Source organism: Aquarana catesbeiana, linkage group LG02, assembly GCF_042186555.1.
Source record: "Aquarana catesbeiana isolate 2022-GZ linkage group LG02, ASM4218655v1, whole genome shotgun sequence".
Classification (NCBI taxonomy): Eukaryota; Metazoa; Chordata; class Amphibia; order Anura; family Ranidae; genus Aquarana; species Aquarana catesbeiana.
This window is the reverse complement of record NC_133325.1, coordinates 68,385,357-68,410,987: the sequence shown is the minus strand read 5'-3', so window position 1 is coordinate 68,410,987 and position 25,631 is coordinate 68,385,357. Positions and strand designations below refer to the sequence as shown.

The 25,631-nt window shown below is 43.5% G+C and overlaps 1 protein-coding gene across 2 annotated transcripts in view; it reads left to right on the top strand.

The window, feature by feature from the left end:
• Nucleotides 1-25,631, top strand: part of MRE11 (MRE11 homolog, double strand break repair nuclease) — a 497,020-nt gene that overhangs the window by 436,835 nt on the left and 34,554 nt on the right. For both annotated transcript variants that reach the window (XM_073613016.1, XM_073613017.1), the window contains exon 19: nt 9,717-9,810. In XM_073613016.1, coding sequence (XP_073469117.1) covers nt 9,717-9,810 — 94 coding nt within the window. The remainder of the gene's footprint in view (nt 1-9,716; nt 9,811-25,631) is intronic.

Sequence of the window (25,631 nt, the reverse complement as noted above, 5' to 3'; positions counted from 1 at the left end):
TATTCGGGGGGAATTTAAGTTTCTTACCCTGCTTTTGTATGCCAGGAGTTCTGGAAGGCATCCAGCTACCAAGGGAGTCACAGTTCAAGTTGGTTGTTGCAGTTTACGGATAATGTTAGAGCTATACTCCAGGAGCTCTAAGGGAACACGTCCACTCAGTCCGCCATGCCGGCCACGCCCCCGATTGTATTTATCTTTAGTCCAACATAGTATATGGGAGTGTGTCTGGTGTCAGCAGCTGAAAATAATAAAGACATCTCCTTACACTTGAGAGATGTTCTTTTGGATACTTGGTTCACTGGATTGGTAGCTCCCAAGATTTTCAATCAATTAAGTTTCTATTCATTGTCATGAACTTAGTTTCAACTTTAGAGAGAAAAAGAAATATTGCAAAATGGCCTCTCTCATGTCCTCAAAAACGTGCAGAGGCCTTCTAAATGTTTTTATTCTCAATAGTCCTGACACTGTCTTCATTATTTGGAGCCGGATCAGCCACTAGAATACAGAGTAGCGATGCACCGAAATTTCGGCGGCCGAAAATTGTGTTTTCGGCACATTGTGATAGTAAAATATTGCCGAAATGGGGAGGGGCCTGGACGGGCCGCTGGTGCTGCCCATTGCGGGGGAGTCTTCCTAGCTTGCCCCAGTCCTCCCTCCTCTCCTCCCTCCTCCAGAGCGGCAATCTCCGTGTGTCACGGAGCTGAATTGCACAGGCTGCAGTAACAATGTCCCGCCTCCTGTGACAGACGACACACTGATCCAATAGCGGGACATTGAATCAGCGTGACCTGATTCACAATTCACAGCTCCAGGACACACGGAGATCGACGCTGTGATCCGGGCACAGGTGAGGCTGCATCCAGACACAGGCAGGCTGCATGACGGGCACTGGCAAGCTGCATATGACGGGCACTGGCAGGCTGCATCTGATGGGCACAGGCAGGCTGCATCTGATGGGCACTGGCAGGCTGCATCTGATGGGCACTGGCAGGCTGCATCTGATGGGCACTGGCAGGCTGCATCTGATGGGCACTGGCAGGCTGCATCTGATGGGCACTGGCAGACTGCATCTGATGGGCACTGGCAGGATGCTTGATGGGCACTGGCAGGCTGCATATGACGGGCACAGGCAGGCTGCATATGACGGGCACAGGCAGGCTGCATATGACGGGCACAGGCAGGCTGCATCTGATGGGCACTGGTGAGGCTGCATTGATCTCTTGTATCATGTCTGCAGTCTCTGACCATCTCCTGTAGTATATCTGCAATCTCTGACCATCTCCTGTACTATGTCTGCAGTCTCTGACCATCTCCTTGTTAGGTTCAACTTTTAAACAAGTTGCTTATAGTTTATATTGCTTTGTCTAATTATTGCTTCATATAGGAATTAAGACACAGAGTCAGGTATGTCTGTATCAAAGTTCTGAGCATCCCAAAAAAGGACTGCTCCCTTTACTTCTTTTATAGGCAGTTCCAAAAGCAGTAATCTTATCGGCATTACCAAATGAGGTTAAGGTACAAAGAGTTTCTCATCAGCGAACATGTAATGATTATTCAGCAGTTCCAAATTCCATCTAGATACAGATTGATAGAACAATTGATATGTACACAGGTAAGAAAGGAGCACAAACAACTTAAATAGAACAATTGATACGTACACAGGTAAGAAAAAACAGAAACAATTAAAGTGGAACTCTAAGTCATTATTTCAACCCTATCATCCTGTACTATGTCTGCAGTCTCTGACCATCTTCTGTACTATGTCTGCTGTCTCTGACATTCTCCTGTACTATGCCTGCAGCCTCTGACCATCTCCTGTAGTATGTCTGCAATCTCTGACCATCTCCTGTACTATGTCTGCAGTCTCTGACATTCTCCTGTACTATGCCTGCAGTCTCTGACCATCTCCTGTACTATGTCTGCAATCTCTGACATTCTCCTGTTCTATGCCTGCAGCCTCTGACCATCTCCTGTAGTATGTCTGCAGTCTCTGACCATCTCCTGTAGTATATCTGCGATCTCTGACCATCTCCTTTATTATGTCTGCAGTCTCTGACCATCTCCTGTATCAGATGGTTAGAGACTGGGGACTGAATTTTCTTGAGTTTTTCTTGCACCAAAGGTGCCAATAATGGCCAACAATAAATTCATAATAATTTAAATTGATGATATTAATTAAACCACTTGCCGACCGCCGAATGCCAATATACGTCCTCACTTTGAGGACAGATATCGTTGTTATGGCAGCAGCTAGCTGCCATAACCCCAGTATCCCCGTGTTCGGCCAGCGGTCGGCTACAAGATAAAAGTAGTCTCTGCGGCGGATTTGCTGCGAGATCACTTTTATTGGCGGTGGGAGAGGGGTCCCCCCCTCCGGCCGCGCTCCTGTGCCCTCTGCCACTTACCGGAGCGGCGGAGGCGATCCGGTCCTCTCACTGGCTGTGCATGGAGACGAATGAGGGGAAGATGGCCCCCACCCGTCTCCATGACACTGCATGGCGGAAGCAACATCAAAACATCACTTCCGCCCATAGCTCTTAAAGGGCCATTTTTTTTTAAATTATTTTTTTAAATGACACATTTGGGGTTTTTTTGTGTAAATATGAGATCTGAGGTCTTTTTGACCCCAGATCTCATATTTAAGCGGTCCTGTCATGCTTTTTTTCTATTACAAGGGATGTTTACATTCCTTGTAATAGGAATAAAAGTGACACCATTTTTTTTTTTTTAAACAGTGTAAAAAATAAAAGGTAAAAAAAAAAAAGAAAAAAAAAAAATGTAAACACGCCCCGTCCCGCCGAGCTCGCGTGCAGAAGCGAATGCATACGTGAGTAGCGCCCGCATATGAAAACGGTGTTCAAACCACACATGTGAGGTATTGCCATGATTGGTAGAGCGAGAGCAATAATTCCAGCCCTGCTCTGTAACTCAAAACATGCAACCTGTAGAATTTTTTAAACGTCGCCTATGGAGATTTTTAAGGGTAAAAGTTTGTCTCCATTCCACGAGCGTGCGCAATTTTGAAGCATGTCATGTTGGGTGTCAATTTACTCGGCGTAACATTATCTTTCACAATATAAAAAAAAAAATTGGGCTAACTTTACTGTTGTCTTATTTTTTAATTCAAAATAGTGTATTTTTTCCCCAAAAAGTATGCTTGTAAGACCGCTGCGCAAATACAGTGTGACAGAAAGTATTGCAATAACTGCCATTTTATTCTCTAGGGTATTAGAAACAATATGTATAATGTTTGGGGTTCTAAGTAATTTTCTAGCAAAATACAATTATATTAGTAGTATATTAATAGTATATAAAAATATAAATATTTTTTATCGTGTTCACTAATGAGAGTCGGGTTAGAGAGAATAGCTGCCACCCCACTCCTCCTCCTCCTATCTTATGTACACTAATGAGAACCAGGCCTGAAAGAAGAAGTGCCACTACCCCTCCCCATTCTGATTTCACTACTGAGAACCAAGCTAGAGATAACTGCCCCTCCTCCTCCATCCTGTTTTCACTAAGAAGAACCAGATTAGAGATTAGAGCTAGGCCATAAAGAAAAGCTTCCCCTCCCATCTATCTTATGTTCACTATTTAAAGCCTTTAATTGACTCTGCCTCGCCATCTTGTGTTCTCTAATGAGAGCTGAGCTAGAGAGAAGAGCTGTCCCCTTTTCCGTTTTGTTTACCATAATGATAGCCAGGCCAGATGGAAAGGCTACCTTCATTCTGCATTTACTAGCCAGAGGCATGTCGAAGGCCAAGCTTATACTCCGTTCTACATTCCCTAGCAATATCTAAGCCATTGACCCGAACAAAAATGATCTTTACTAAGGAAAGGCAGACCAGCAGCTAGACTAAAGAGAAGAGTTGAGCTCCTGTCTGTTATTATGTGCTTACTAATGTGAGGGAAGAGTTGCCCCATACCGATCCATCATCTGTTCACTAATGCAACCAGAGGAAAAAATGCCACCAACACGCACACACATCCTGTGTTTACTAATAAGAGCCAGGCGGGGTGACCTAGACAATTCCTGTCCCGCCACTCTATACCATGTTTAGTAATGGGAGCCAGGCCAGTGGCCAAAGAAAAGATATGCCCCTCCTCATCTATCCTGTGTTCACTATGAGAGCCAGGCCAGTGGTTCAAAGGTAGCTACCCCTGCCCCCCATCCTGTATTCACTAATTAAAGCCAGGCCAGCTGTGACCATTAACCTCTCCCTCTTCCTCCTGTGTTCACTAATGAGAGTCAGGCCAGAGAGATGAGCTGCTCCTACCTCTCCATCTTGTGTTTCCTAATAACAACCAGACCAGCATACAGAGCGAGAACATACTAATTTCCCTCCATTCTTTGTTGACAACAGAGTCAGGTTATATAGTAACACCCCCCCCCCCCCCTTCATTTTATCTTCACTATCAAGTGCCAGTTTTAGCAGCTCAAAAAAAACAGCTTCCCTGTTTACTAATGAGAACCAGATCAGCAGCCAAAGATGCTCTTCCTCTCCATCCTATGTTCACTAATGACAGCCAGACCAGGGAGAAGAGGTGTCCCCCCTCCATCTTGTGCTCACTAATGAGAATCAGGTCAGCAGCTGCCTTAGAGAAGAGATGCCCCCCCCCCCCCTTTCCATATTACATTAACTAATGAGAGCCTGGTCAGTATCCAAAGAGAAAGATACCCTTCTCTCTCTATCCTCTGTTCACTAATAAGAGTAAGGCCAGAGAGAAGGGCTTTCCCTACCCCTCCATTCTGTCTTCACTAATGATAGTCAGGTCAGCAGCCATAGAGAAGCAATACCCTCTACTTCTCCCTTGCTTGCTTACTCCTTATTACAGATTTTCTGGTCTGCCTGTAATGTTTAGTTGCCGCAAGCTTTATGGTTCCAAAGCAAGAAAAAAGTTGGTTTTTAAAAGTATCTAGCTAGGCAATTTGCATTTTTTTTAAACCCAACTCCATCTAAAACATTTTGTTTTCTAGTATGTCCTTAATCTACAGTACCTAGAACAAAACAAAAAGAACAATTGCAGATCATTAAGGGGTCATTCACTGTGTCTGCAGTCTGCACACTAAATGCACCTTATTAATGTGCACGCAGCTGTCAGTTTTTAGGTCCAGTGAGCCGCGGTGAGGGGACAGTGTGACGGGTATGTCAGCGTACCACCTCTCAGTGCGCTGTAAGAAAATGCTCGCCACACCTCCCGGCTGTGTTGCTGCATGAATAGGGCATATAGAGAACAATAGGTTTCCAGGTACCCTAGTATTGACTGGCGTTTATCCAGTGCAGAAAAATACCAGTTACCACACTTTGGGGTTGATTTACTAAAACTGGAGATTGCAAAATCGGTGCAGCTTTGGATAATCCAACCAGATTCCAGCTTTTTTGTCAAAGCTTAATTGAACAAGCTCAAGTTAAGAGCTGATTGGCTACCATGCACAGCTACACCAGATTTTGCACGCTCCAGTTTTAGTAAATCAATCCCTGTGTCAACAAACCCTTATCAAAGTGAAGTCCTGGGCCTAAAAGTAAACCTGTCAGGTTAGCTTTGTCTAATAGTACTGTCAATGTTTGGGCACCTTTGACAACCCTCTTGTAAATTTCTGGGTCCTGGTCACAGAACCCTATAGTACCTTAACAACTTCTCCTTTTAATTTAAAGTGTATGTCTAACACAAACTTTTTTTTTTTTTTTCTGTTTCGGATAATGTAAAAAATGGCTAAGCCAGAATTATATAAATGCTAGGTTCACGCTGCTGCAATAAAATTTTGATGTGACTTTCAGTGTGATCATGAAGTGCTACTTGGATGCAACTTTGATAAGGTTTGTATATGCTATGGGGCCAAAATTGCACTGGAACTGCACCAAAGTAGTACAGGAACCTTCCCCAAAATTAGTCGCATTGATGTGAACGAACACCACTGTCATGTGATTCTGTGCGACTCAAGTCACATCTGATTTCACTCCAGTGTGAACTAGGCTGGCCTAAGGCCCCTTTCACACTGACGGACCAATCGGTTTTTCAGGCAGACTTCATCGGACCATCCATTGCGCTCTATGGAGTGGTGGAAGTCAACAAACATCCGATCCGATCCTGTCTGCTAAAAACAGACAGATGGGGATCCTTTTCTCATCCGTCTGGTGGGTCGGAAGGAAATGGACAGGTGATCCATTTCCATTGGACAGCCCAAAAAGGACAGCGAGCTGTGTCTGCTCTGTATCAATGGAGCAGACATGTACCTGTCATCCGCTTGCTTAGCGGGGATCTGTTGAGAGATCCCCTGCTGAGCGGGCGGACCCGCCTGCGGACTCTGGCGATGTGAAAGGGATTTAAAGCCTCGTATACACGATCAGATTTTCGGATAACCGTTCGTTCGTTTTTTCTTTTACGCTAGTCTCATGTCCAAAGTGAAGAGGTTACCCACTATATGAAAATCTTCGTACGACTGAATACAACTTGAGAAGTGATATAACGTGTTGAATAGTTTTGTATGTATTCTTTCGTTTCTGAGCTTGCGTAGTCTTGCTCTTACAATTTTTTTCATCCGAAAACCATACCAATTAAACAAAAATTGGACGAAAAACCGGAATCAGTTGTCAAAAGCACCATACTAACGATCTGAAAATGGGAAGATCATTCGTCGGACTAAATTTTTCTTCCGATTTTTGTATCGTGTGTGCGGGCCTTATGGGTTTCTTTTTTTTTTTTTTGCCTGCAGACTTCTTTATCCACACTATACAATGTGGATTACCAAAACTCCCACCCATGCCCTCATTCTCTGTCAAAATACTTGAACAGCAGCTCTATCTGATTGAATGCAGCCACCATTCGAGTGAAAAATTTCCAGCAAGCTCCTTTGACAAAAGTTATTAGAACAGTCGACTTTTGTTGAACGGAGCAGGGCCTCCCACTGGGAACATTCTGGCTGCTTCTTCAGGAACCAGCCAAAATTCAGAGTATTGCCAGCTCTATCAAGTTTTTTATTGCTGTCTCTAGATTCCCCCTCTCTGTTTGTCCTGGTGACCATTGCCACAGAGACATAAAGTGATGAAAGAACTAAATTTTACAGTTGTTACCAAAACAAGAAGTGATAGGAAATCTTTTCTTTGGCACACCATTTCCAGTAACAGTTGTCTTTAAGAGGTGAAGTCCCCATCATGTTGTAGAGATTCTCTCTCAGGTCTTATTGCATCCCCGGGATTGGAAGTGAAGGGGAATCTCCAGGACACAGAAAAAAAGAAACTGACAGGGGAGTCAACCCTTCTCTACTCTATCAAGCAATCAAAAGAATATGTTTTGACTATGCATACACATTAACTGTCCAGTGCCAGAGCCTTTTTGCTGCTGCACTGAGGCGGGGGTGGGGGGTGGAACAGGCCAGGTGGAAACAAGCTTGCGTCCTCTCCTGAATTCTGGGTGTGGCCCTGCATTCCTCTTGCCCTGAATCAGTGTCATGTGTTGCCATGGTGCAGATGGGCCAGCCACCAGCACCATAGCAATCAAAGACACCATGCATCCAGTTCTAGAGCATTGTTGGTTGTTATGGTGCTAACAGCCATCATCCCCCTTACTCCATTGCAACTCCTGACACTGATTCGGAGCAAACTGGATCCTATGCTTGCGGTTGAGAAACACTGTGATAAGCAATAGAGCTGAGAACCTCTGGCATAGCAGTCTCATAAGAAATCCATTCCACAGTATATCCCCAACTCGGTGGTAGGTGAGGCTGCTAAAATGTAGCTTGATATGCATTTGTTACAACTAATGTATACCATAAGTAAGCCTAAATTAACTTGGCATCTTTGGCAGATTCTGTTGCTGCTGAAATTGTGTATTGTTTTGTTTTAAACGAGGATTGGACAGGCGGAAATGAGTTCCTAATTCAACCATTTTACTGCAGAAGCTCATAGATCAAGTGAATGTGAAGCTGGGGCTCTTCTGTTTGTCAGAGATCAGTTTCACTTGATTTGCACTTACCAGAGGTATAAAAGTGGAATATAAAGCAGCACAGGTAATTATCTGCAGGAAACATTACGTTGTTATGTATCTGGCTATGCAGAAGCTCCTATGTGCAATAATTGAAAGTTCTAATAATAGTACAGTACATTTCTTTTTCCCAACTGAAATTAATATTTATAAGTTATCTTAGGAATGCTTCATATATGTATAGAATTATATAGAGTGGTCAACACATTACAGTGACTGTGTCACCAATCTAGAGTGCCAAATAAAGCTGTTAAGTTGGCAAGATTATCAGGTGGCCTTGTTGGCACCCTTCCTCCTGACATCCTTCAACTGCAAAATTTAAGGAGCTGGGCGAAAAATTGTTGGCATGATTGAATCTGCATCCAACCAGATGCAGGCACTGTTTGGGTACTGTGGGTACTACTGGTGCTAGCTGTCAGAATACAGTAGTCACAGCAGGAAATGGGCCCATATGCACCAAAGAGCATGAATGGAGGAATCTGTTCGATCAGTTAGAAGAAAAAATCTGCATATAGCCAGCCTAACCTGAGAAGAAGAATGTAAATGCTTCCATTTACTGCTGCCCATGCCACCATATGCCACACGTGGCGGCTGTCAGAATACAGTAGTCACAGCAGGAGATTGGCCTATATGCATTAGATAGCATGAATGGAGGGAACTGTTTGATCAGTTAGGGAAAAAAAAATCTTTGTATAGCCAGCCAAGCTTGAAAAGAAGAATGTAAATACTTCCATCTACTGCTGCCTATGCCACTTAGTGTCGGCTGTCAGAATACAGTAGTTGCAGCGGGAGATTGGCCCATATGCAATAGACAGCATGAATAGAGGATCTTATATCTACTGCTGCCCATGCCACTCTGTTGATGAATCGTCCCTCAAAGTCTACTGGTAAACCAACAATTTTGGAAGTGTTGATCTCCTGTGTCCTCACCAGTGTTTAGTGATTCTTCAATGCCAGAATTATAGCTCCCTAGTTGTCATGGTCTTACTTTGTCTTTTTGTGAAAAACTGACCTGGAAGTATAAAGGTCAGGCACCCTGACTTCACTTACTGTATTTGCCAGAGGTCCAGCCTGAGCATTATCATCTTCATTAATCTGAAAGATCTTGAAGTTTGTAAACTTACTTTGTGAAGATCCCCACACATTTACTTCCTTGAATTCTGTGGCATGTAATCACTATGCCTTTTGGGTAGGCACTGCTGTGTCACACATTTCACAGAGCCTGCCTTCTGAATTACAGGGGTGCTGAGAGAAGGAGTTTCAGTAGGCGGAGTCAGTACAGGAATCACTGTTCACAGAGAGTAAGGTGCCATGGGATATGTAGTCCTTAGAAATAGAAAGTAAACAGCAGAGGATAAACATGCAGTGAATACAGAAAGTTTTTGAAAGAGATGACCAATAGACAGGCAGCACTCACAACAAGAAAGAAGATTTTTCAAGCAGGCTTATATTGGATTGTCAGAAATAACTGTTGTATGTATTGTTATATTACAATCTTGATGTTCTAAAATCAAAGTGTATGCTGTGACAAAAAAAAAAACAGCAGGATTCTTGCATGACAGTATTTCAAGAACAAACTATTTTGTTTCGATATTTAGCAGTCAGCTTCACTGTATAGAAAGAATCTGGTAGCTATGGGAAACAAAAACTTCTTTAGAAACTGTTATGGAAGATATGCAACATGCTATAATAATATAAAAATGTCCTTTGTTCTGTTGCTGTTTTATGTGCAGAGCTGTCAGCACCTCTTCCAGCTTCAGCAAGAAAAGCTCCCAGAGCCAGTCATCGCGAGATCCCTTCTTCATTGATGATGACGACGACGATGAGGTGAGCTACATCTCTATGCGGCCTCATGCACACTGCTGCTCCTAAACATACGTTTATGTGGGTTTTAGTGTTTTATTTTTCTGTCCCTGAACTCCCCTCTATGTTCTCTTATGTGTCCATGCCCACATATAGGTTTACATCAGTTTAGTAGCAGGGGAGTTTAGAGGACATTTTCTGAACGCTCTAAAATCTTGTTTAGGAGAGGGAATTTTGACTACAAAAAACGCTGAATGGTGCTAAACACACCTAAACGCTAGGCACGTTTAGCACTTCAGCGTTTATTCCTTTCAATGGTCACAATAAATGACAGTTCTGGCCAATGAAATAAATAAATGCCCAAACGCTGCTAAATTCGCCTAAACTGGTTTGAAAAAAACACAGCTTAGGTGAATTTTTAATGCTGATTTTCTCCTGTCAGTAGAAACAGCGTTTCGAGTAAACCAGTGGGCATAAGGCCTTGCTTGCTGTAAAAGTATATCCAGACATGTTTAATAAAACGAAGAGCAATGTGCTGGGTGTTTAGAAATGAAAAATCCAAGCACAAACGTATTGTAGCGTTGTTGTGAATATGAGCATTGATCAGCTATTACCAATAAAATGGCAACATCAGACCTTTTTTTTTTTGCACACATACAGTATCTCACAAAAGTGAGTACACCCCTCACATTTTTGTAAATATTTTATTATATCTTTTCATGTGACAACACTGATGAAATGACGCTTTGCTATAATGTAAAGTAGTAAGTGCACAGCTTGTATAACTGTAAATTTGCTGTTCCCTCACAATAACTCAACACACAGCCAAAAAATGTCTAAACCGCTGGCAACAAAAGTGAGTACACCCCTAAGTGAAAATGTCCAAATTGGGTCCAAAGTGTCAATATTTTCTGTGGCCACCATTATTTTCCAGCACTGTCTTAACCCACTTGGGCATGGAGTTCACCAGAACTTCACAGTTTGCCACTGGAGTCCTCTTCCACTCCTCCATGACAACATCACTGAGCTGGTGAATGTTAGAGACCTTGCGCTCCTCCACCTTCAGTTTGAAGATGCCCCACATATGCTCAATAGAGTTAGGTCTGGAGACATGCTTGGCCAGTCCATCACCTTTACTCTCAGCTTCTTTAGCAAGGCAGTGATCGTCTTGGAGGTGTTTGGGGTCTTTATCATGTTAAAATACTGCCCCGTGGCCCAGTCTCCAAAGGGAGGGGATCATGCTCTGCTTCAATATGTCACAGTACATGTTGGCATTCATGGTTCCCTCAATGAACTGTAGGTCCCCAGTGCCAGCAGCACTCATGCAGCCCCAGACCATGACACCACCATGCTTGACTGTAGGCAAGACACACTTTGTACTTTGTCTTTGTACTCCTCACCTGGTTACCAAATAAGTTTATCTTGGTCTCATCAGACCACAGGACATGGTTCCAGTAATCTATGTCCTTAGTCTGCTTGTCTTCAGCAAACTGTTTGGGGGCTTTCTTGTGCATCATCTTTAGAAGAGGCTTCCTTCTGGGGTAAAAGCCACGGAGACCAATTTGATGCAGTGTGCAGCGTTTGGTATGAGCACTGACAGGCTGACCCCCCCCCCATACCTTCAACCTCTGCAGCAATGCTGCCAGCACTCATATGTCTATTTCCCCAAGACAACCTCTGGATATGACGATGAACATGTGCAGTCAGCTTCTTTGGTCGACCATGGTGAGGCCTGTTCTGAGTGGAACCTGTTCTATTAAACCGCTGCATAGTTTTGGCCATCATGCTGCAGCTCAGTTTCAGGGTCTTGGCAATCTTCTTATACCCTAGGCCATCTTTATGTAGAGCAACAATTCTTTTTTTCAGATCCTCAGAAAGTTCTTTGCCATGAGGTGCCATGTTGAACTTCCAGTGACCAGTATGAGAGAGTGAGAGCGATAACACCAAATTTAACACACCCGCTCACACCTGAGACCTTGTAATACTAACAAGTCACATTACACCGGGGAGGGAAAATTGCTAATTGGGCCCAATTTGGACATTTTCACTTAGGAGTGTACTCACTTTTGTTACCAGCCGTTTAGACATTTATGGCTGTGTGTTGAGTTATTTTGAGGGGACAGCAAATTTACCCTGTTGTACAAGCTGTACACTCAATACTTTACATTGTAGCAAAGTGTAATTTCTTCAGTGTTGTCACATGAAAAGAACGTCATATGAAAATTAATAAAATATTTACAAAAATTTTGTACAAAACTTTTGTGAGATACTGTATATATACAGGTAGCAGTTAGCACCTCAGCCCTGGAACACTGGGGTATGAAACCTGGGCAGGACACTATCTGCCTGGAGTTTGACTGTTCTCCCTGTGCTTGCAGCAACCTCCAAAGACATGCGAAGCATCCACTGACGCCCTTATACTCACCTCACCTGCACGCCACAAAAGCTCCCCTCTTTACCTGTGCTCCATTACATTTCCCAGCCCTTCTGCAGCCTAGTGCTGAGTTTGGCTGTGTCATCCGTCTTGGGGTAGGTAACATGTCACTCTTCCAGGCATGTGGCGGTGCACGAGCCTAGCAATTGGCTGCTAGGCTCAAGCACTATTACAGGGGAGCAGTTTACATGCTCTCCTAAACCTGGAAGCGCCCGTTGTTTATGCCAGCTGTGGGGGATCAAGGACCTACAAAGTCCTTGCTCCCCTACAAGAACCCTGCAAAGGCAAGCTGACAGTGTCTTTGATATGTGTGTAGATGCATTTCAAACACTTTAGTACTGCGCTATGGCCAAAAGATGGCTACATCACTGTGCTGTAGTTCTGGAAGGGCGTCCATAGATGTCCTCCCAGAAAACTGCCTCCTGGGCCACGCATCGGGCGTCCTTCGGCCCAATCACAGCGAATCAAATGTAAACAGACTTGCCGGTTATCGGCAGTCTTTTTCTCACACGTTGTGTCTGCGTGAAGAAAAGAATGCCAATAACTGGCAAGGCTTGTCAGCACACTGTTTACACTGATTATTAGTGCAGCCTCGTCAGTGCCCATCAGTGAAGAAGAAAAATTACTTTTTTGCTAAATTTTATAACAGAAATGTTAAATTTTTTTCCATTTTTGGTCTTATTTCATTTGTTTAACAAAAAAATAAAAACACAGTGGCGATTAAATAACACCAAAAGAAGGCTCTATCTGTCTTAAAAAAAAAATGAACATTTCACATGGGTACAGTGTTGCATGACCGCGCAATAGTCATTCAAAGTGTGACAATACTGAAAGCTGAATATTGGCCTGGCCAGGGAGGAGGTGAAAGTGCCCACTTTTTGAAGTAGTTAAAAGGGGTGGCAAGTTAAGAGTTAAAATGTGTTTTTCTGTGGGGGCGGCTGGCTACAGAGGCTGATGGAAGCAGCTTGAGAGAGCTCTGCTACAAAGGCGACCTAAAGCTTCCCTGAGAGCACAGACAGGCACAGGGTACATTGGAGATCACCCAGGGGAAACGAAGAGAAAGGATCACGGGGGACCCCGCAAACTAGGAGATTTCTGCAGCCCGGCCGGGACACATCGTTTACTAAATATAACTTCCTATCTTATTTGGAACCAGGCAGGAATTACAATTGTCCCTTATAATCATCTCACTAATAATAGAGCCATTAGCAGAAAGTATAAGAAATTACTGGGATCACTGTAAAACATGAACATAAAATTGGACTTTTTGGGGATGATATCAACTTTATCTAACCCCGAATCCTCCATAGCCAAACTTAGAAAATTACTAGATCATTATGGGGAGGTCTCCTACTACAAAGTTAACCAAAATAAATGTTATGTATTACCAAAAACCAAATTGATATACTAAGCAAAAATTATGACAACAATTGGAATGAACCATCCATCAACTTTCTAGGCATACAGATTTCCTATCCCGCATCTAAATATATACATGAAACTTCCCCAAACTAACAGAACAAATTAATATAGATCTGCAAAACATAAAAAAGTGCAACTATCGTGGGTTGGGAAGATAGCAGCCTTTAAAATGATAATCTTACCCAAGATACTATATTATTTTCGTTCCCTCCCAATCTTGATACCAGCAAAAATTTTTACAAAAATGAAGAAATTCATATGGAATGAGAAAGAACCAAGGGTAGCATTTGATATACTAACCACTAATAAAGAATTGGATAGAATGGGACTACCAAATATTAAAAATTATTATTATGCCTCCTTATTAGACCAAATTAAATTTTGGTATGCCACCCCTAATGACAAATTATGGGTGCGTATAGAAAAAGAATTCACAAAAGGACATGATTTATACGCTCTGTCTATGGCCAAGCATATAATTTAAACAAAAAATACTCGTACCCAACCTCCTATCTATAAAAGCAACCTTAATTGCATGGAAACTTATTCTTTCCAAATCTAATAAAGAAATTCCTTGTACTAAAGTACCAACTCCTACAAGAATAGTAGAATACTGTAGAATAAAAATATCAACACGTGATTGGGTAAAGCAAGGATTTCAAACCTACCATTACCTACCAGATCATCTCACAAACATAGTCGGAAAAAAAAACAACCTCCTAAAAAAATTAAAACTAGAAGACATAACCATTCCCAAGACAATCTGGGAATTCTTAACCGATAACCATCTAAATAAAAAAAAAGGGAATGTCTTTATTTTATAACCTCCTTTCATCCATCTCTACAAATGGGAAAAATCCCAGCATGTTGAAATGGGAGAAAGACCTCTCACAAACATGCTCTTGGGAACAATGGGAAAAAGCTATAACAACAATAACTAAAACATCTGCTTGCATTGAACATTGGGACAATTCTAAAAAATCCTTAATAGGTGGTATCTGACCCCGTATAGATTGGCAAAAATATTCCCCTCCATATCGCCATTATGTTGGAGGTGCAATGAGCCTTCAGGTAACCTATACCATACACTATGGGCTTGCAAAAATGTAACAAGTTTCTGGAACGCTATCTCCTCTTTTATAGCAGACCTCACAGGCATTTTAATAGATTTGACACCAGAAATGGCCTTATTGGGAATAAATCTGGATAGATACCCACTATGTTTTAGGATGATAGTAACTCATACTCTGGTAGGGGCAAGGCTAACCATCACAAGCATGTGGAAATCTACAGAAACTCCTAACTTGTCAAGGGTGGTCGCTAGAATAAACACTCAAACCCAATATGAACTTCTTCTAGCTCGGAAAAACTCCTCAGTTAATAATTTTATAAGAAACTGGCAAGAATGGCTTAAAAATCAAAGAGCCTCTAACCATTTAAAAGGTTGTGATGTATAATTAATACCAGGTTGGATACTACTGATCTATTCTTATTGTACCTGTCACCTTTATACAGAGTAGAATTGGATCTGTCTACAGTTAGCATCCATTGGGGTAGACGGATCAAAGGACACTATACAAACTTATTTCACTGCAAGATCTTGCACCGTACAATGGTTTACTATTTTACTTATAAATTTACGGTTATGTAATTAAGAATGTTCACACTCCTTGGATTGCTCTTTATAATGCTAATAAAAATTTAAAGTAAAAAAAAAAAAAAAATGTTTTTCTGTGTTTAATGCATATATTTGTATATATTTATATTTGCGCACAGTGTGATTTCTTTTTACTGGATTTGTATTAAGCTTAAAGCACATCTCCAATTTTACCATCTGTAGCGGTACATTGATTGTATTCTACTGTTGCTCTGTAAGAAACTCAGATACATTGATACACTTTTCATAAAGTCTGTTTTACATATGCAGTGCAGCCATGTGATTGTATTATTCATCTCGTTGAACACAGCATGAGTATTCATTCTTGGTGGATTAGTCTCCCCCATGTGAGTTTAATGCAGATTTTGTTTGGAACAAACAAACTCTTTTCCTCTGCTCCAGCTTGGTAATATAGCTTGTGCTATAATGGGAACATATGAAATTCTCTTTTATACGTAACTAATTAGCAATATTACCAAGCCATTCATCAACTCACCTCCTAGGTTCTCTTCATCAGTCATTTGTGTCTGTATTACTGTACATATCTGCAATCAAGGTGTTTTCTTCTGCATGCTTGCTGATCCTGTGTATTGCTGTAGACCGTTGTATTTAATCATCGCTCGTTAACAGTATTTAAGGCTACTTTCACACTGGGGCGTTGGGGGAGTCGGCGGTAAAGCGCCGCTATTTTTAGCGGCACTTTACCGTCGTTTTTGCAGAGCTTTTAGACCGCTAGCAGTGCGCTTTTAACCCCCGCTAGCGGTCGAAAAAGGGTTAAATCCGCCTGCAAAGCGCGCTGCCCATTGATTTCAATGGGCAGGGGTGCTTTAGGAGCGGTGTGTTCACCACTCCTGCAGCGCTGCAAGGATGCGGCTTGCAGGACTTTTTTTGGCGTCCTGCCAGCGCACCGCTCCAGTGTGAAAGCTCTCGGGCTTTCACACTGGAGTGAGAGGAGAGGCTCTTTACAGGCGCTATGCAGGTGCTATTTTTAGCACTATAGCGCCTGTAAAGCACCTCGGTGTGAAAGCAGCCTAAACGTTTTTTTCTGGTAGAATTATAACACGTTTGCAAACAAAAGAGCATCCTGTATTTAACAGGCCTCTAGCCTTCTTTTATGATATTCTTCACATTTAATACACAGGAAGGGAGGGGAAGAAGGGAAGAATAAGAGGACCAGTATATAGGGGGAGAGGAGAAGTGTAGGGGGGGAGGGGGGGTTGTGAGAAGAAGTGGTGGTACTGAAACTGAAGGGGAGGAGAGGTACAGGGGGTGCTGGTGGCGGAGGTGGGGAACAAGAGAGTTGATTACTTGAAAAGAGGAATAGTAGAGGTTGTTGGAGCAGTACTGGGGAGAATCTGGAGGTAGAGGAGAGAGGAGCAGTACAGAGAAGAGGCTGGAGGCAAAAAGGGGAGCAGCAAAGGTGGTTGAGGAAAGGAGCAGTACAACAGGGTCTCCTGGAGATAAAGGAGAGAAACAGCACAAAGCGGAAACTGGAGAAGAAAATGAACCGTACAGGAGAAAACATGAAGTGGAGGTGAGAAGTAGTACTGGGAGGATGCTGGAGAAAAAGGAGAAGAGCAGTACAAGGGGGCAACTAAAGGTGGAGTGGAAGAACAGTTGTGGGAAAACTGGAGGTGGAGAAGAGGAAGGAAAACTGTAGAAGGAGAGGAGCAATATGAGAAGAGCACTAGAGGTAGATGGTGGAGCAGTAGAGGAAGAGCTTTTTTTTGGCCAAGATCAGCTAACAGGGTGTCCCAATTCTTTGGGCCAAAGAGACACATGCATTGACTGCACAGGAGTGATACCATTAATATTTGAATATTCATCTGTGTGTTGAGCCACTATTTAGAGGGAAAAGATACTTCTCTCAGCTTGGTGGGAAGATCAGTGTGTTTTTCTTGTCTCCTCCTTATTAGAGTATATAACACATACAGTACAGCATCCTATTATTTATGTAAAGTCCTAATAAACGTTAGGCTGTTTTCCCCCTTGGCCGGAGGTGTGTGGGAATGCATATCCCCATTTATGTTAGAGTGCAGTACAGGAGGGACACAGACATTCAAGAAGCAGAGCAATAAAGGGGGGACACTAAAGGGGAAGTAGAGGACCAGTATATGCAGAACAGTGGAGAAGGAGAGCGGTAGTAAAGGTAAAAACAGAGGGTGGAGGAGATATGCAGTACAGAGAGGAAGCTGCGGGTGCAGGAGATCAGCAGTACAGAGAGAGAGGTGGATGAGATCAGCAGTACAGAGAGGGAGGTGGAGGAGATCAGCAGTACAGAGAGGGAGGTGGAGGTGATCAGCAGTACAGAGAGGGAGGTGGAGGTGATCAGCAGTACAAAGAGAGAGGCGAAAGAGATCAGCAGTACAGAGAGGGAAGTGGAGGAGATCAGCAGTATAGAGAGGAAGCTGGAGGTGGAGGAGTTCCTCAATACAAGGGCCAAAGCTGGAGATGGAGTAGAGGAGCAGTACAGTGGGCAAGATTGAGGTGCAGAAGGGGAGCACTGGTGATGAAGGAAGAGTTGGGAAGGGTGCAGTGGTAGGGATAGAAAAGTACACTTTTGGGTAAAACGCATCAGTGAGGAAAGTCACATAGTTACATAGTTACATACTGTAGTAGGTGAGGTTGAAAAAAGACACAAGTCCATCAAGTCCAACCTATGTGTGTGATTATGTGTCAGTATTTCATTACATATCCCTGTATGTTGCGGTCATTCAGGTGATTATCTAATAGTTTCTTGAAGCTATCAATGCTCCCCGCTGAGACCACCGCCTGTGCAAGGGAATTCCACATCCTTGCCGCTCTTACAGTAAAGAACCCTCTACGTAGTTTAAGGTTAAACCTCTTTTCTTCTAATTGTAATAAGTGGCCACAAGTCTTATTAAACTCTCTTCTGCGAAAAAGTTTTATCCCTATTGTGGGGTCACCAGTACAGTATTTGTAAATTGAAATCATATCCCCTCTCAAGCGTCTCTTCTCCAGAGAGAATAAGTTCAGAGCTCGCAACCTTTCCTCATAACTAAGATCCTCCAGACCCTTTATTAGCTTTGTTGCCCTTCTTTGTACTCGCTCCATTTCCAGTACATCCCTCCTGAGGACTGGTGCCCAGAACTGGACAGCATACTCCAGGTGCGGCCGGACCAGAGTCTTGTAGAGCAGGAGAATTATCGTTTTATCTCTGGAGTTGATCCCCCTTTTAATGCATGCCAATATTCTGTTTGCTTTATTAGCAGCAGCTTGGCATTGCATGCCATGCCATTGCTGAGCCTATCATCTACTAGGACCCCCAGGTCCTTTTCCATCCTAGATTCCCCCAGAGGTTCTCCCCCCCCAGTGTATAGATTGCATTCATATTTTTGCCACCCAAATGCATTATTTTACTTTTTTCTACATTGAACCTCATTTTCAGGTCTTTTTGCAAGATTACCACATCCTGCGGAGAAGTTATTGCCCTGCTTAGCTTAGTATCGTCTGCAAATACAGAGATTGAACTGTTTATCCCATCCTCCAGATCGTTTATGAACAAATTAAATAGGATTGGTCCCAGCACAGAACCCTGGGGAACCCCACTACCCACCCCTGACCATTCTGAGTACTCCCCATTTATCAACACCCTCTGAACACGCCCTTGTAGCCAGTTTTCAATCCATGTACTCACCCTATGGTCCATGCCAACGCACCTTATTTTGTACAGTAAACGTTTATGGGGAACTGTGTCAAATGCTTTTGCAAAATCCAGATACACCACGTCTACGGGCCTTCCTTTATCTAGATGGCAACTCACCTCCTCATAGAAGGTTAATAGATTGGTTTGGCAAGAACGATTCTTCATGAATCCATGCTGATTACTGCTAATGATATCATTCTTATTACTAAAATCTTGTATAAAGTCCCTTACCATCCCCTCCAAGCGTTTACATACTATTGACGTTAGGCTAACTGGTCTGTAATTCCCAGGGATGTTTTTTTGGGCCCTTTTTAAATATTGGTGCTACATTGGCTTTTCTCCAATCAGCTGGTACCATTCCAGTCAATAGACTGTCTGTAAAAATTAGGAACAACGGTCTGGCAATCACCTGACTGAGTTCCCTAAGTACCCTCGGATGCAAGCCATCTGGTCCCAGTGATTTATTAATGTTAAGTTTCTCAAGTCTAATTTTAATTCCGTCCTCTGTTAACCATGTAGGTGCTTCCTGTGTTGTGTCATGAGGATAAACACTGCAGTTTTGGTTACTGAAGCCCCCGATTCACTCGTGAATACTGAGGAGAAGAATAAATTCAATACCTTTGCCATCTCCCAATCCTTTGTAACCAGATGTCCTTCCTCATTCTTTATGGGGCCAATATGGTCTGTCCTCCCTTTTTTACTGTTTACTGGGATTTTTTTTTGCTCTCCTCCGCTATGTGTCTTTCATGTTCTATCTTAGCCATCCTAATTGCACCCTTACATTTCTTATTGCATTCTTTATAAAGTCTGAATGCTGAGGATGATCCCTCAACCCTGTATTTTTTGAAGGCCTTCTCCTTTGCTTTTATATGCATTTTTACATTGGAGTTAAGCCATCCAGGATTTTTGTTCGCTCTTTTAAATTTATTACCCAATGGGATACATTGGCTAATGCCCTTATTTAATATGCTCTTAAAGCAAACCCATCTCTCCTCCGTATTCTTTGTTCCTAATATTTTATCCCAATTTATGCCTTTTAGCAAGGTTTGTAGTTTAGGGAAGTTGGCTCTTTTGAAATTCAGTGTCTTTGTGTTCCCTTCATGTTTCCTATTTGTGTGATTTATACTGAAACTAATTGACCTGTGATCGCTGTTACCTAAATTGCCCCGTATTTCCACATCTGTGATCAGGTCTGTATTGTTGGTAAACAGTAGATCCAGTAATGTTTTATTTCTAGTTGGTGCGTCTACCATCTGACCCATAAAATTGTCCTGCAAGACATTAAGGAACTGGCGAGCCTTAAATGAATGTGCGGTTCCCTCCGCCCAGTCTATGTCTGGATAATTAAAATCCCCCATTATGATAACACTTCCCATCCTTGCTGCTAATCCAATTTGTGATAAGAGATCCGTCTCCACTTCCTCCCTCAGGTTAGGGGGCCTATAGCATACTCCCAGTATTATTTTCCCCTTAGCTTCATCCCTTTGGAGCTCTACCCATAAGGATTCCACCTCCTCCCTAGCTCCCTCAGTGATGTCATCTCTCACATTCACTGGTACGTTATTCTTGATATACAGGCATACCCCTCCCCCTTTTTTACCCTCTCTATCCTTGCGGTATAGGGTATACCCTTGAATGTTTGCCAGCCAATCATGAGAGCTGTTGAACCAGGTCTCTGAAATTCCCTCCAAATCCTCCTTGTACAACAGTATCTCTAGTTCACCCATCTTGTCCGCCATGCTCCTGGCATTGGTGAACATGCCACATAGTTTAGACCGGTCGCATATTGTCCTCGTATTGGGTGTTTCAAGATTGCAACTAGGACTTGCTACTATACTCACCTTGTGTTTTTGTGCTTTGGTTAACCTACCACTAATGCCCCCAATACTACCCTCTGGAATATCTTCCGCGCTGGCTATCACTGTCTCTGGACCCTCCCCCCCATCCCCTAGTTTAAAAACCCCTCTAACTTTTTGGCCATCTTCATTCCCAGCAGATCTGCACCCTCCTCATTTAGGTGCAGTCCGTCCCTTCTATAGTACCGGTTACCGACTGAGAAGTCGGCCCAGTCCTCCAGGAACCCAAACCCCTCCTTACTACACAAGCTCTTCAGCCACTTGTTTACTTCCCTAATCTCCCTCTGCCTTTCTGGTGTGGCTCGATGTACCGGTAGTATTCTTGAGAACACTACCTTGGAGGTCCTTTTCCTCAATTTAGCACCTAAGTCCCTAAAATCGTTCTTTAGGACACTCCATCTGCCTCTGACTTTGTCATTGGTGCCAACGTGCACCATGACAGCCGGGTCTTCCCCAGCCCCTCCCAGTAATCTGTCCACAAGATCCGTGATGTGCCCAACCCGAGCGCCCGGTAGACAACATACTGTTCGGCGCTTCAGGTCTTGGTTACAGATTGCCCTCTCTGTCCTTCTAAGAATTGAGTCCCCTACCACCAGAATCTGTCTTTCCTTTCCCTTTGCTGCCCCCCCACTCTCACTGGAGGAGTGCTGGTCCCTGACTGGTTTCACCAATGTCACTCAATGGAGCGTACTTATTGGGATGCTCCAGTCCTGGATCGGCCTCTCTGGCACTTCCCCCTCTACCCCTCCTGACTGTCACCCATCTACTCTTTGCTAGTGCCTGCACCTCTTTGTCTCCACCCGCCTCTGTGCTGGCCCCTGCCAGCACCTGCCGTGTACGTTCCTGGCTCACCTTTAGTATGGAGGGACTTCTCAGTGCTGACAGTTGCTTCCCCAGATTCAGAACCTGGGCTTCCAGGGAAACAATGTGCTTACATTTTGCACAGCAGTATTCGCCCTCGATCGGATGATCAAGGAACGCATACATGCGGCAAGATGTACAAAGAGTCGCCGCTCCACACCCGCCGGGCATCGTGCCTATTAAATTTAGTGAGGATTTGGGGATTTTACCCTGTCCAAATTACCTAACAGCTAGCTTCCTGGCACTAATACTCACAGATAGGGCTTTGCTGGGCATGTGTCCAGTACAATAAAATGTTATCAGTGATGTAGTTTTCAGTATGCAGGCAGTCTTTCTTCTGTGGATTTGAATAAAGCCTGGATGAGCAGCAGAAAGTGCAATGTTTGGAAACTGCATTATTTGTCATGGTTTATGGCAGAAGCTGTGGATGACATTTAGTTTTACATGAAACAAGGGTTTTTTGACATGGTTAACTATAATGGTGTTCTTTTTTATAGGACAAGCAGATAACGATCTATGAACAGTATATCTAGTATGGATGGAGGCATATGGTTTTATTGCTTTGAATTTCCTAATGAAGCATGCTTTAATTTATGGCTCTTATTCCAGCTTGACATCACTTGCACAAGATTATTTGTTTTCCCTCGGAGCTTTAATAATAACTCTTATCTCTTCTGTCACTTGCAGGGCCTGTCATTGTAATGAACTGTATTTCTTTATTACAGTGCTGGATATTGGTTTAAACTAAACTGATAAGAGACTGGAGCGTGGGACTGACGCAATGACCAAATAACTTGTCACCTTGCTCTGCGTTGCCCATTTAGAATAGGTCTGAGTTAGGATTTGCAGCTGTGAAGATGACTTCACTATTTTCCCAGGACTGCAGCAAGCCAGGCATATCAAAAATACTAATTTTCTTTATAGTTAGATCATTTTCTTTATCAGTTTTCTGTAGCAAGCTATGATGATCCCATATTGGTATACTTCTTTCTCCTAAATTGTTTTAAGCAAGGATGCCACAAACACAGGCAATTAATTTGATGCTAATATACATGATAGGTTAGGTTCAGTGACAATTTGTCAGGAACCATGAATTAGAATAAGACAGAAGTACAGTTAAATCACACTTTAATGATATAAAAAAAAGGTAAACAGAGTAAATGTAGTCAAAACATAGCCAGAGTTCAGGAACCGGAATGAATAGTCAGACAAGCCAAACGTCAGTGACCCGGAGAGGAGCATAGTAAAACAGCAAGCAGGATCTGGAGCCAGAAGGGATGTCAGCCAAGCAAGTCTTTAACAGGAACGCAGGAGATAGTCTCTATGATGTTGACCAGGGCGAAGGCAGGAATCCTCTGGGCTGGACGGCTTAGGTAGGCAGAACTGATGAGCAGGATATCATCAACAGCTGAGTAACTGTGGAGAGGTAGGAGCTGGCAATTAGCTGACAGCTGAGCGGCCAGCTCAGAGAAGGAAGGGCTGAGCCCAGCCCTAACAGTACCCCCTCCTCAACGACCCCTCCCCTTGGAGGACTAACAGGCTTGAGGGGAAAACGTCTATGGAAATCGGAGGAGGACAGTGGCATGTATGTCCAAGGATGAGACCCAAGAGCGTTCCTCTGGATCATATTCTTTCCAATGCACCAGGTGCTGTATGCGCCCACGGAACCTACGGGAGTCAACAGTGGACTGAACTTCATACTCCTCATGGTCCTCAACCTGTACAGGGTGAGGACGTGGCACCAAGGTGGTAAAGCGGTTGCAGACCAAAGGTTTTAATAAGGAGACATGAAATACATTCAAAATACACATATTAGAAGGAAGGTCTAATCCATAAGCCACTAGGTTAATCCTGTGAAGAATACGGAAAGGCCCAATAAACTGAGGTGCGAACTTCAGTGAGGGAACACGAAGTCAGAGGCTGCGAGATGACAGCCAGACCCTGTCCCCAACCTGGTAGAAAGGTGCAGGCAGGCGTCTGCGGTCAGCATAGAGTCTGTACCTATCATTAGCATGTCACAAAGCCTCCTGAACTTGTGCCCAAGTGGAATGAAGACCACGGAGATGCTCCTCTAATGCAGGAATACTCTGCGGAACACATGAGTCAGGCAACATGGAAGGTTGAAAACCATAGTTCGCCATAAACGGGGACAATCAGGAAGCAGAATTCAAGGCACTGTTCTGAGCAAACTCTGCCCATGATAATAGGTCTGACAAGTTGTTATGGTCAGAAATATAGCAACAGAGGAATTGCTCCAAGGACTGACTGGCTCATTCTGCGGCCCCATTAGACTGCGGGTGATACGCAGAGGAGAAAGCAAACTGAATTCCCAACTGCGTGCAAAAGGCTCACCAGAACCGGGACACAAACAGACCACCCCTGTCCAACACAATCACTTTGGATAGCTATGTAGCCATGTAAGCGAACGATCTCCCGAGCAAAAATGGAAGCCAGTTCCTTAGAAGTGGGTAACTTCTTAATTGGAATACAATGACACATTTTTGAGAAGCGGTCAACCACCATGAGGATAACTGTGTTGCCCTGGGAGTTGGGTAACTCCACAATGAAATCCATAGACAGGTGGGTCCAGGGCCTCTCTACATTGGGTATGGGTTGTTAGGAGGCCCACAGGAAGGTGTCGTGGAGTCTTACTCTGAGCACACATGGAACAGGAAGCTACGAATGCGGTTACATCAGCACATAGACTAGGCCACCAGAATTGTTGGGAAATGGCCCAAAAGAGTTGATTCTTCCCAGGGTGGCCAGCAGCCTTGGGAGAATGGTACGTCTGGAGCACGGCAGTACAGAGACTCTCTGGGACAAAGCAGCGGTCACAAGGTTTCTCAGGAGGAGCATGGACCTGAGCAGTAAGAATTTTGTCACCCAAAGGAGAAGTAAGACTGTTGCGAACCGTAGCCAGAATACGATCAGGAGGGATCATGGAAACCGGAACCGACTCCATCTTGGAAGTGGAGGAAAATTGTAATGACATAGCGTCAGCCCTTACATTCTTACTACAGGGTAAGAATGAGACAATGTAATTGAAACTTGACAAGAAAAGAGCCCTTCGAGCCCTTCTGGGAGAGAGGCGTTTAGCCTCAGACAAGAATGTGAGATTCTTATGGTCAGTAAGAATGAGAACTGGCAAAGTGGTACCTTCAAGGAGCTGTCTCCATTCTTTCAGGGCTAAAATGATCACCAACAGCTCTCTGTCACCAATCTCATAATTGCACTCCGCAGGTTACAATCTCTTGGAAAAGTAGCCACAGCGCTCTCAGAGGTAGAATGCTGAGACAAGGGCATCAACACCAGTCTCAGAAGCATCAACCTCAAGGATAAAAGGTAACATAGGATCAGGATGTGCCAACACAGGAGCAGAAACAAAGGCAGCCTTGAGACTCTCAAAGGCCTTAATGGACTCTGGAGACCAACTCTATGGGTTACCGTCCTTTCTGGTCATATCAGTCAGGGGCTTGACCAGAGACGAGAAGTTACGAATAAACGTCCGATAATAGTTGGTAAAGCCCAGGAAACATTGCAGAGGACATAAACCCACGGGTCGTGGCCACTGTAGGACTGCGGAAAGTTTCTCTGGGTCCATCAAAAACCCAGCAGTGGAAACGACATAACCCAGGAATTTAACCTGTTCACGATGGAACTCTCACTTCTCCAATATACAGTAGAGATTGTTCTCTCTTAGTTTCTGAAGCACATGACAGACATCTGTGTGCTGGCTCTCCAGGGACTTGGAAAATATGAGGATATCATTGAGATAAACCACCACACATAACTGCAACAAATCTCGGAGGACATTGTTAATAAATTCCTGGAAAACTGCGGGGCATTACAAAGGCCAAAACTATTACGAGGTACTCATAATGGCCTGTTCTGGTATTAAACGCAATTTTCCACTCGTCGCCCTCCTTAATCCTCATTAGATTGTATGCC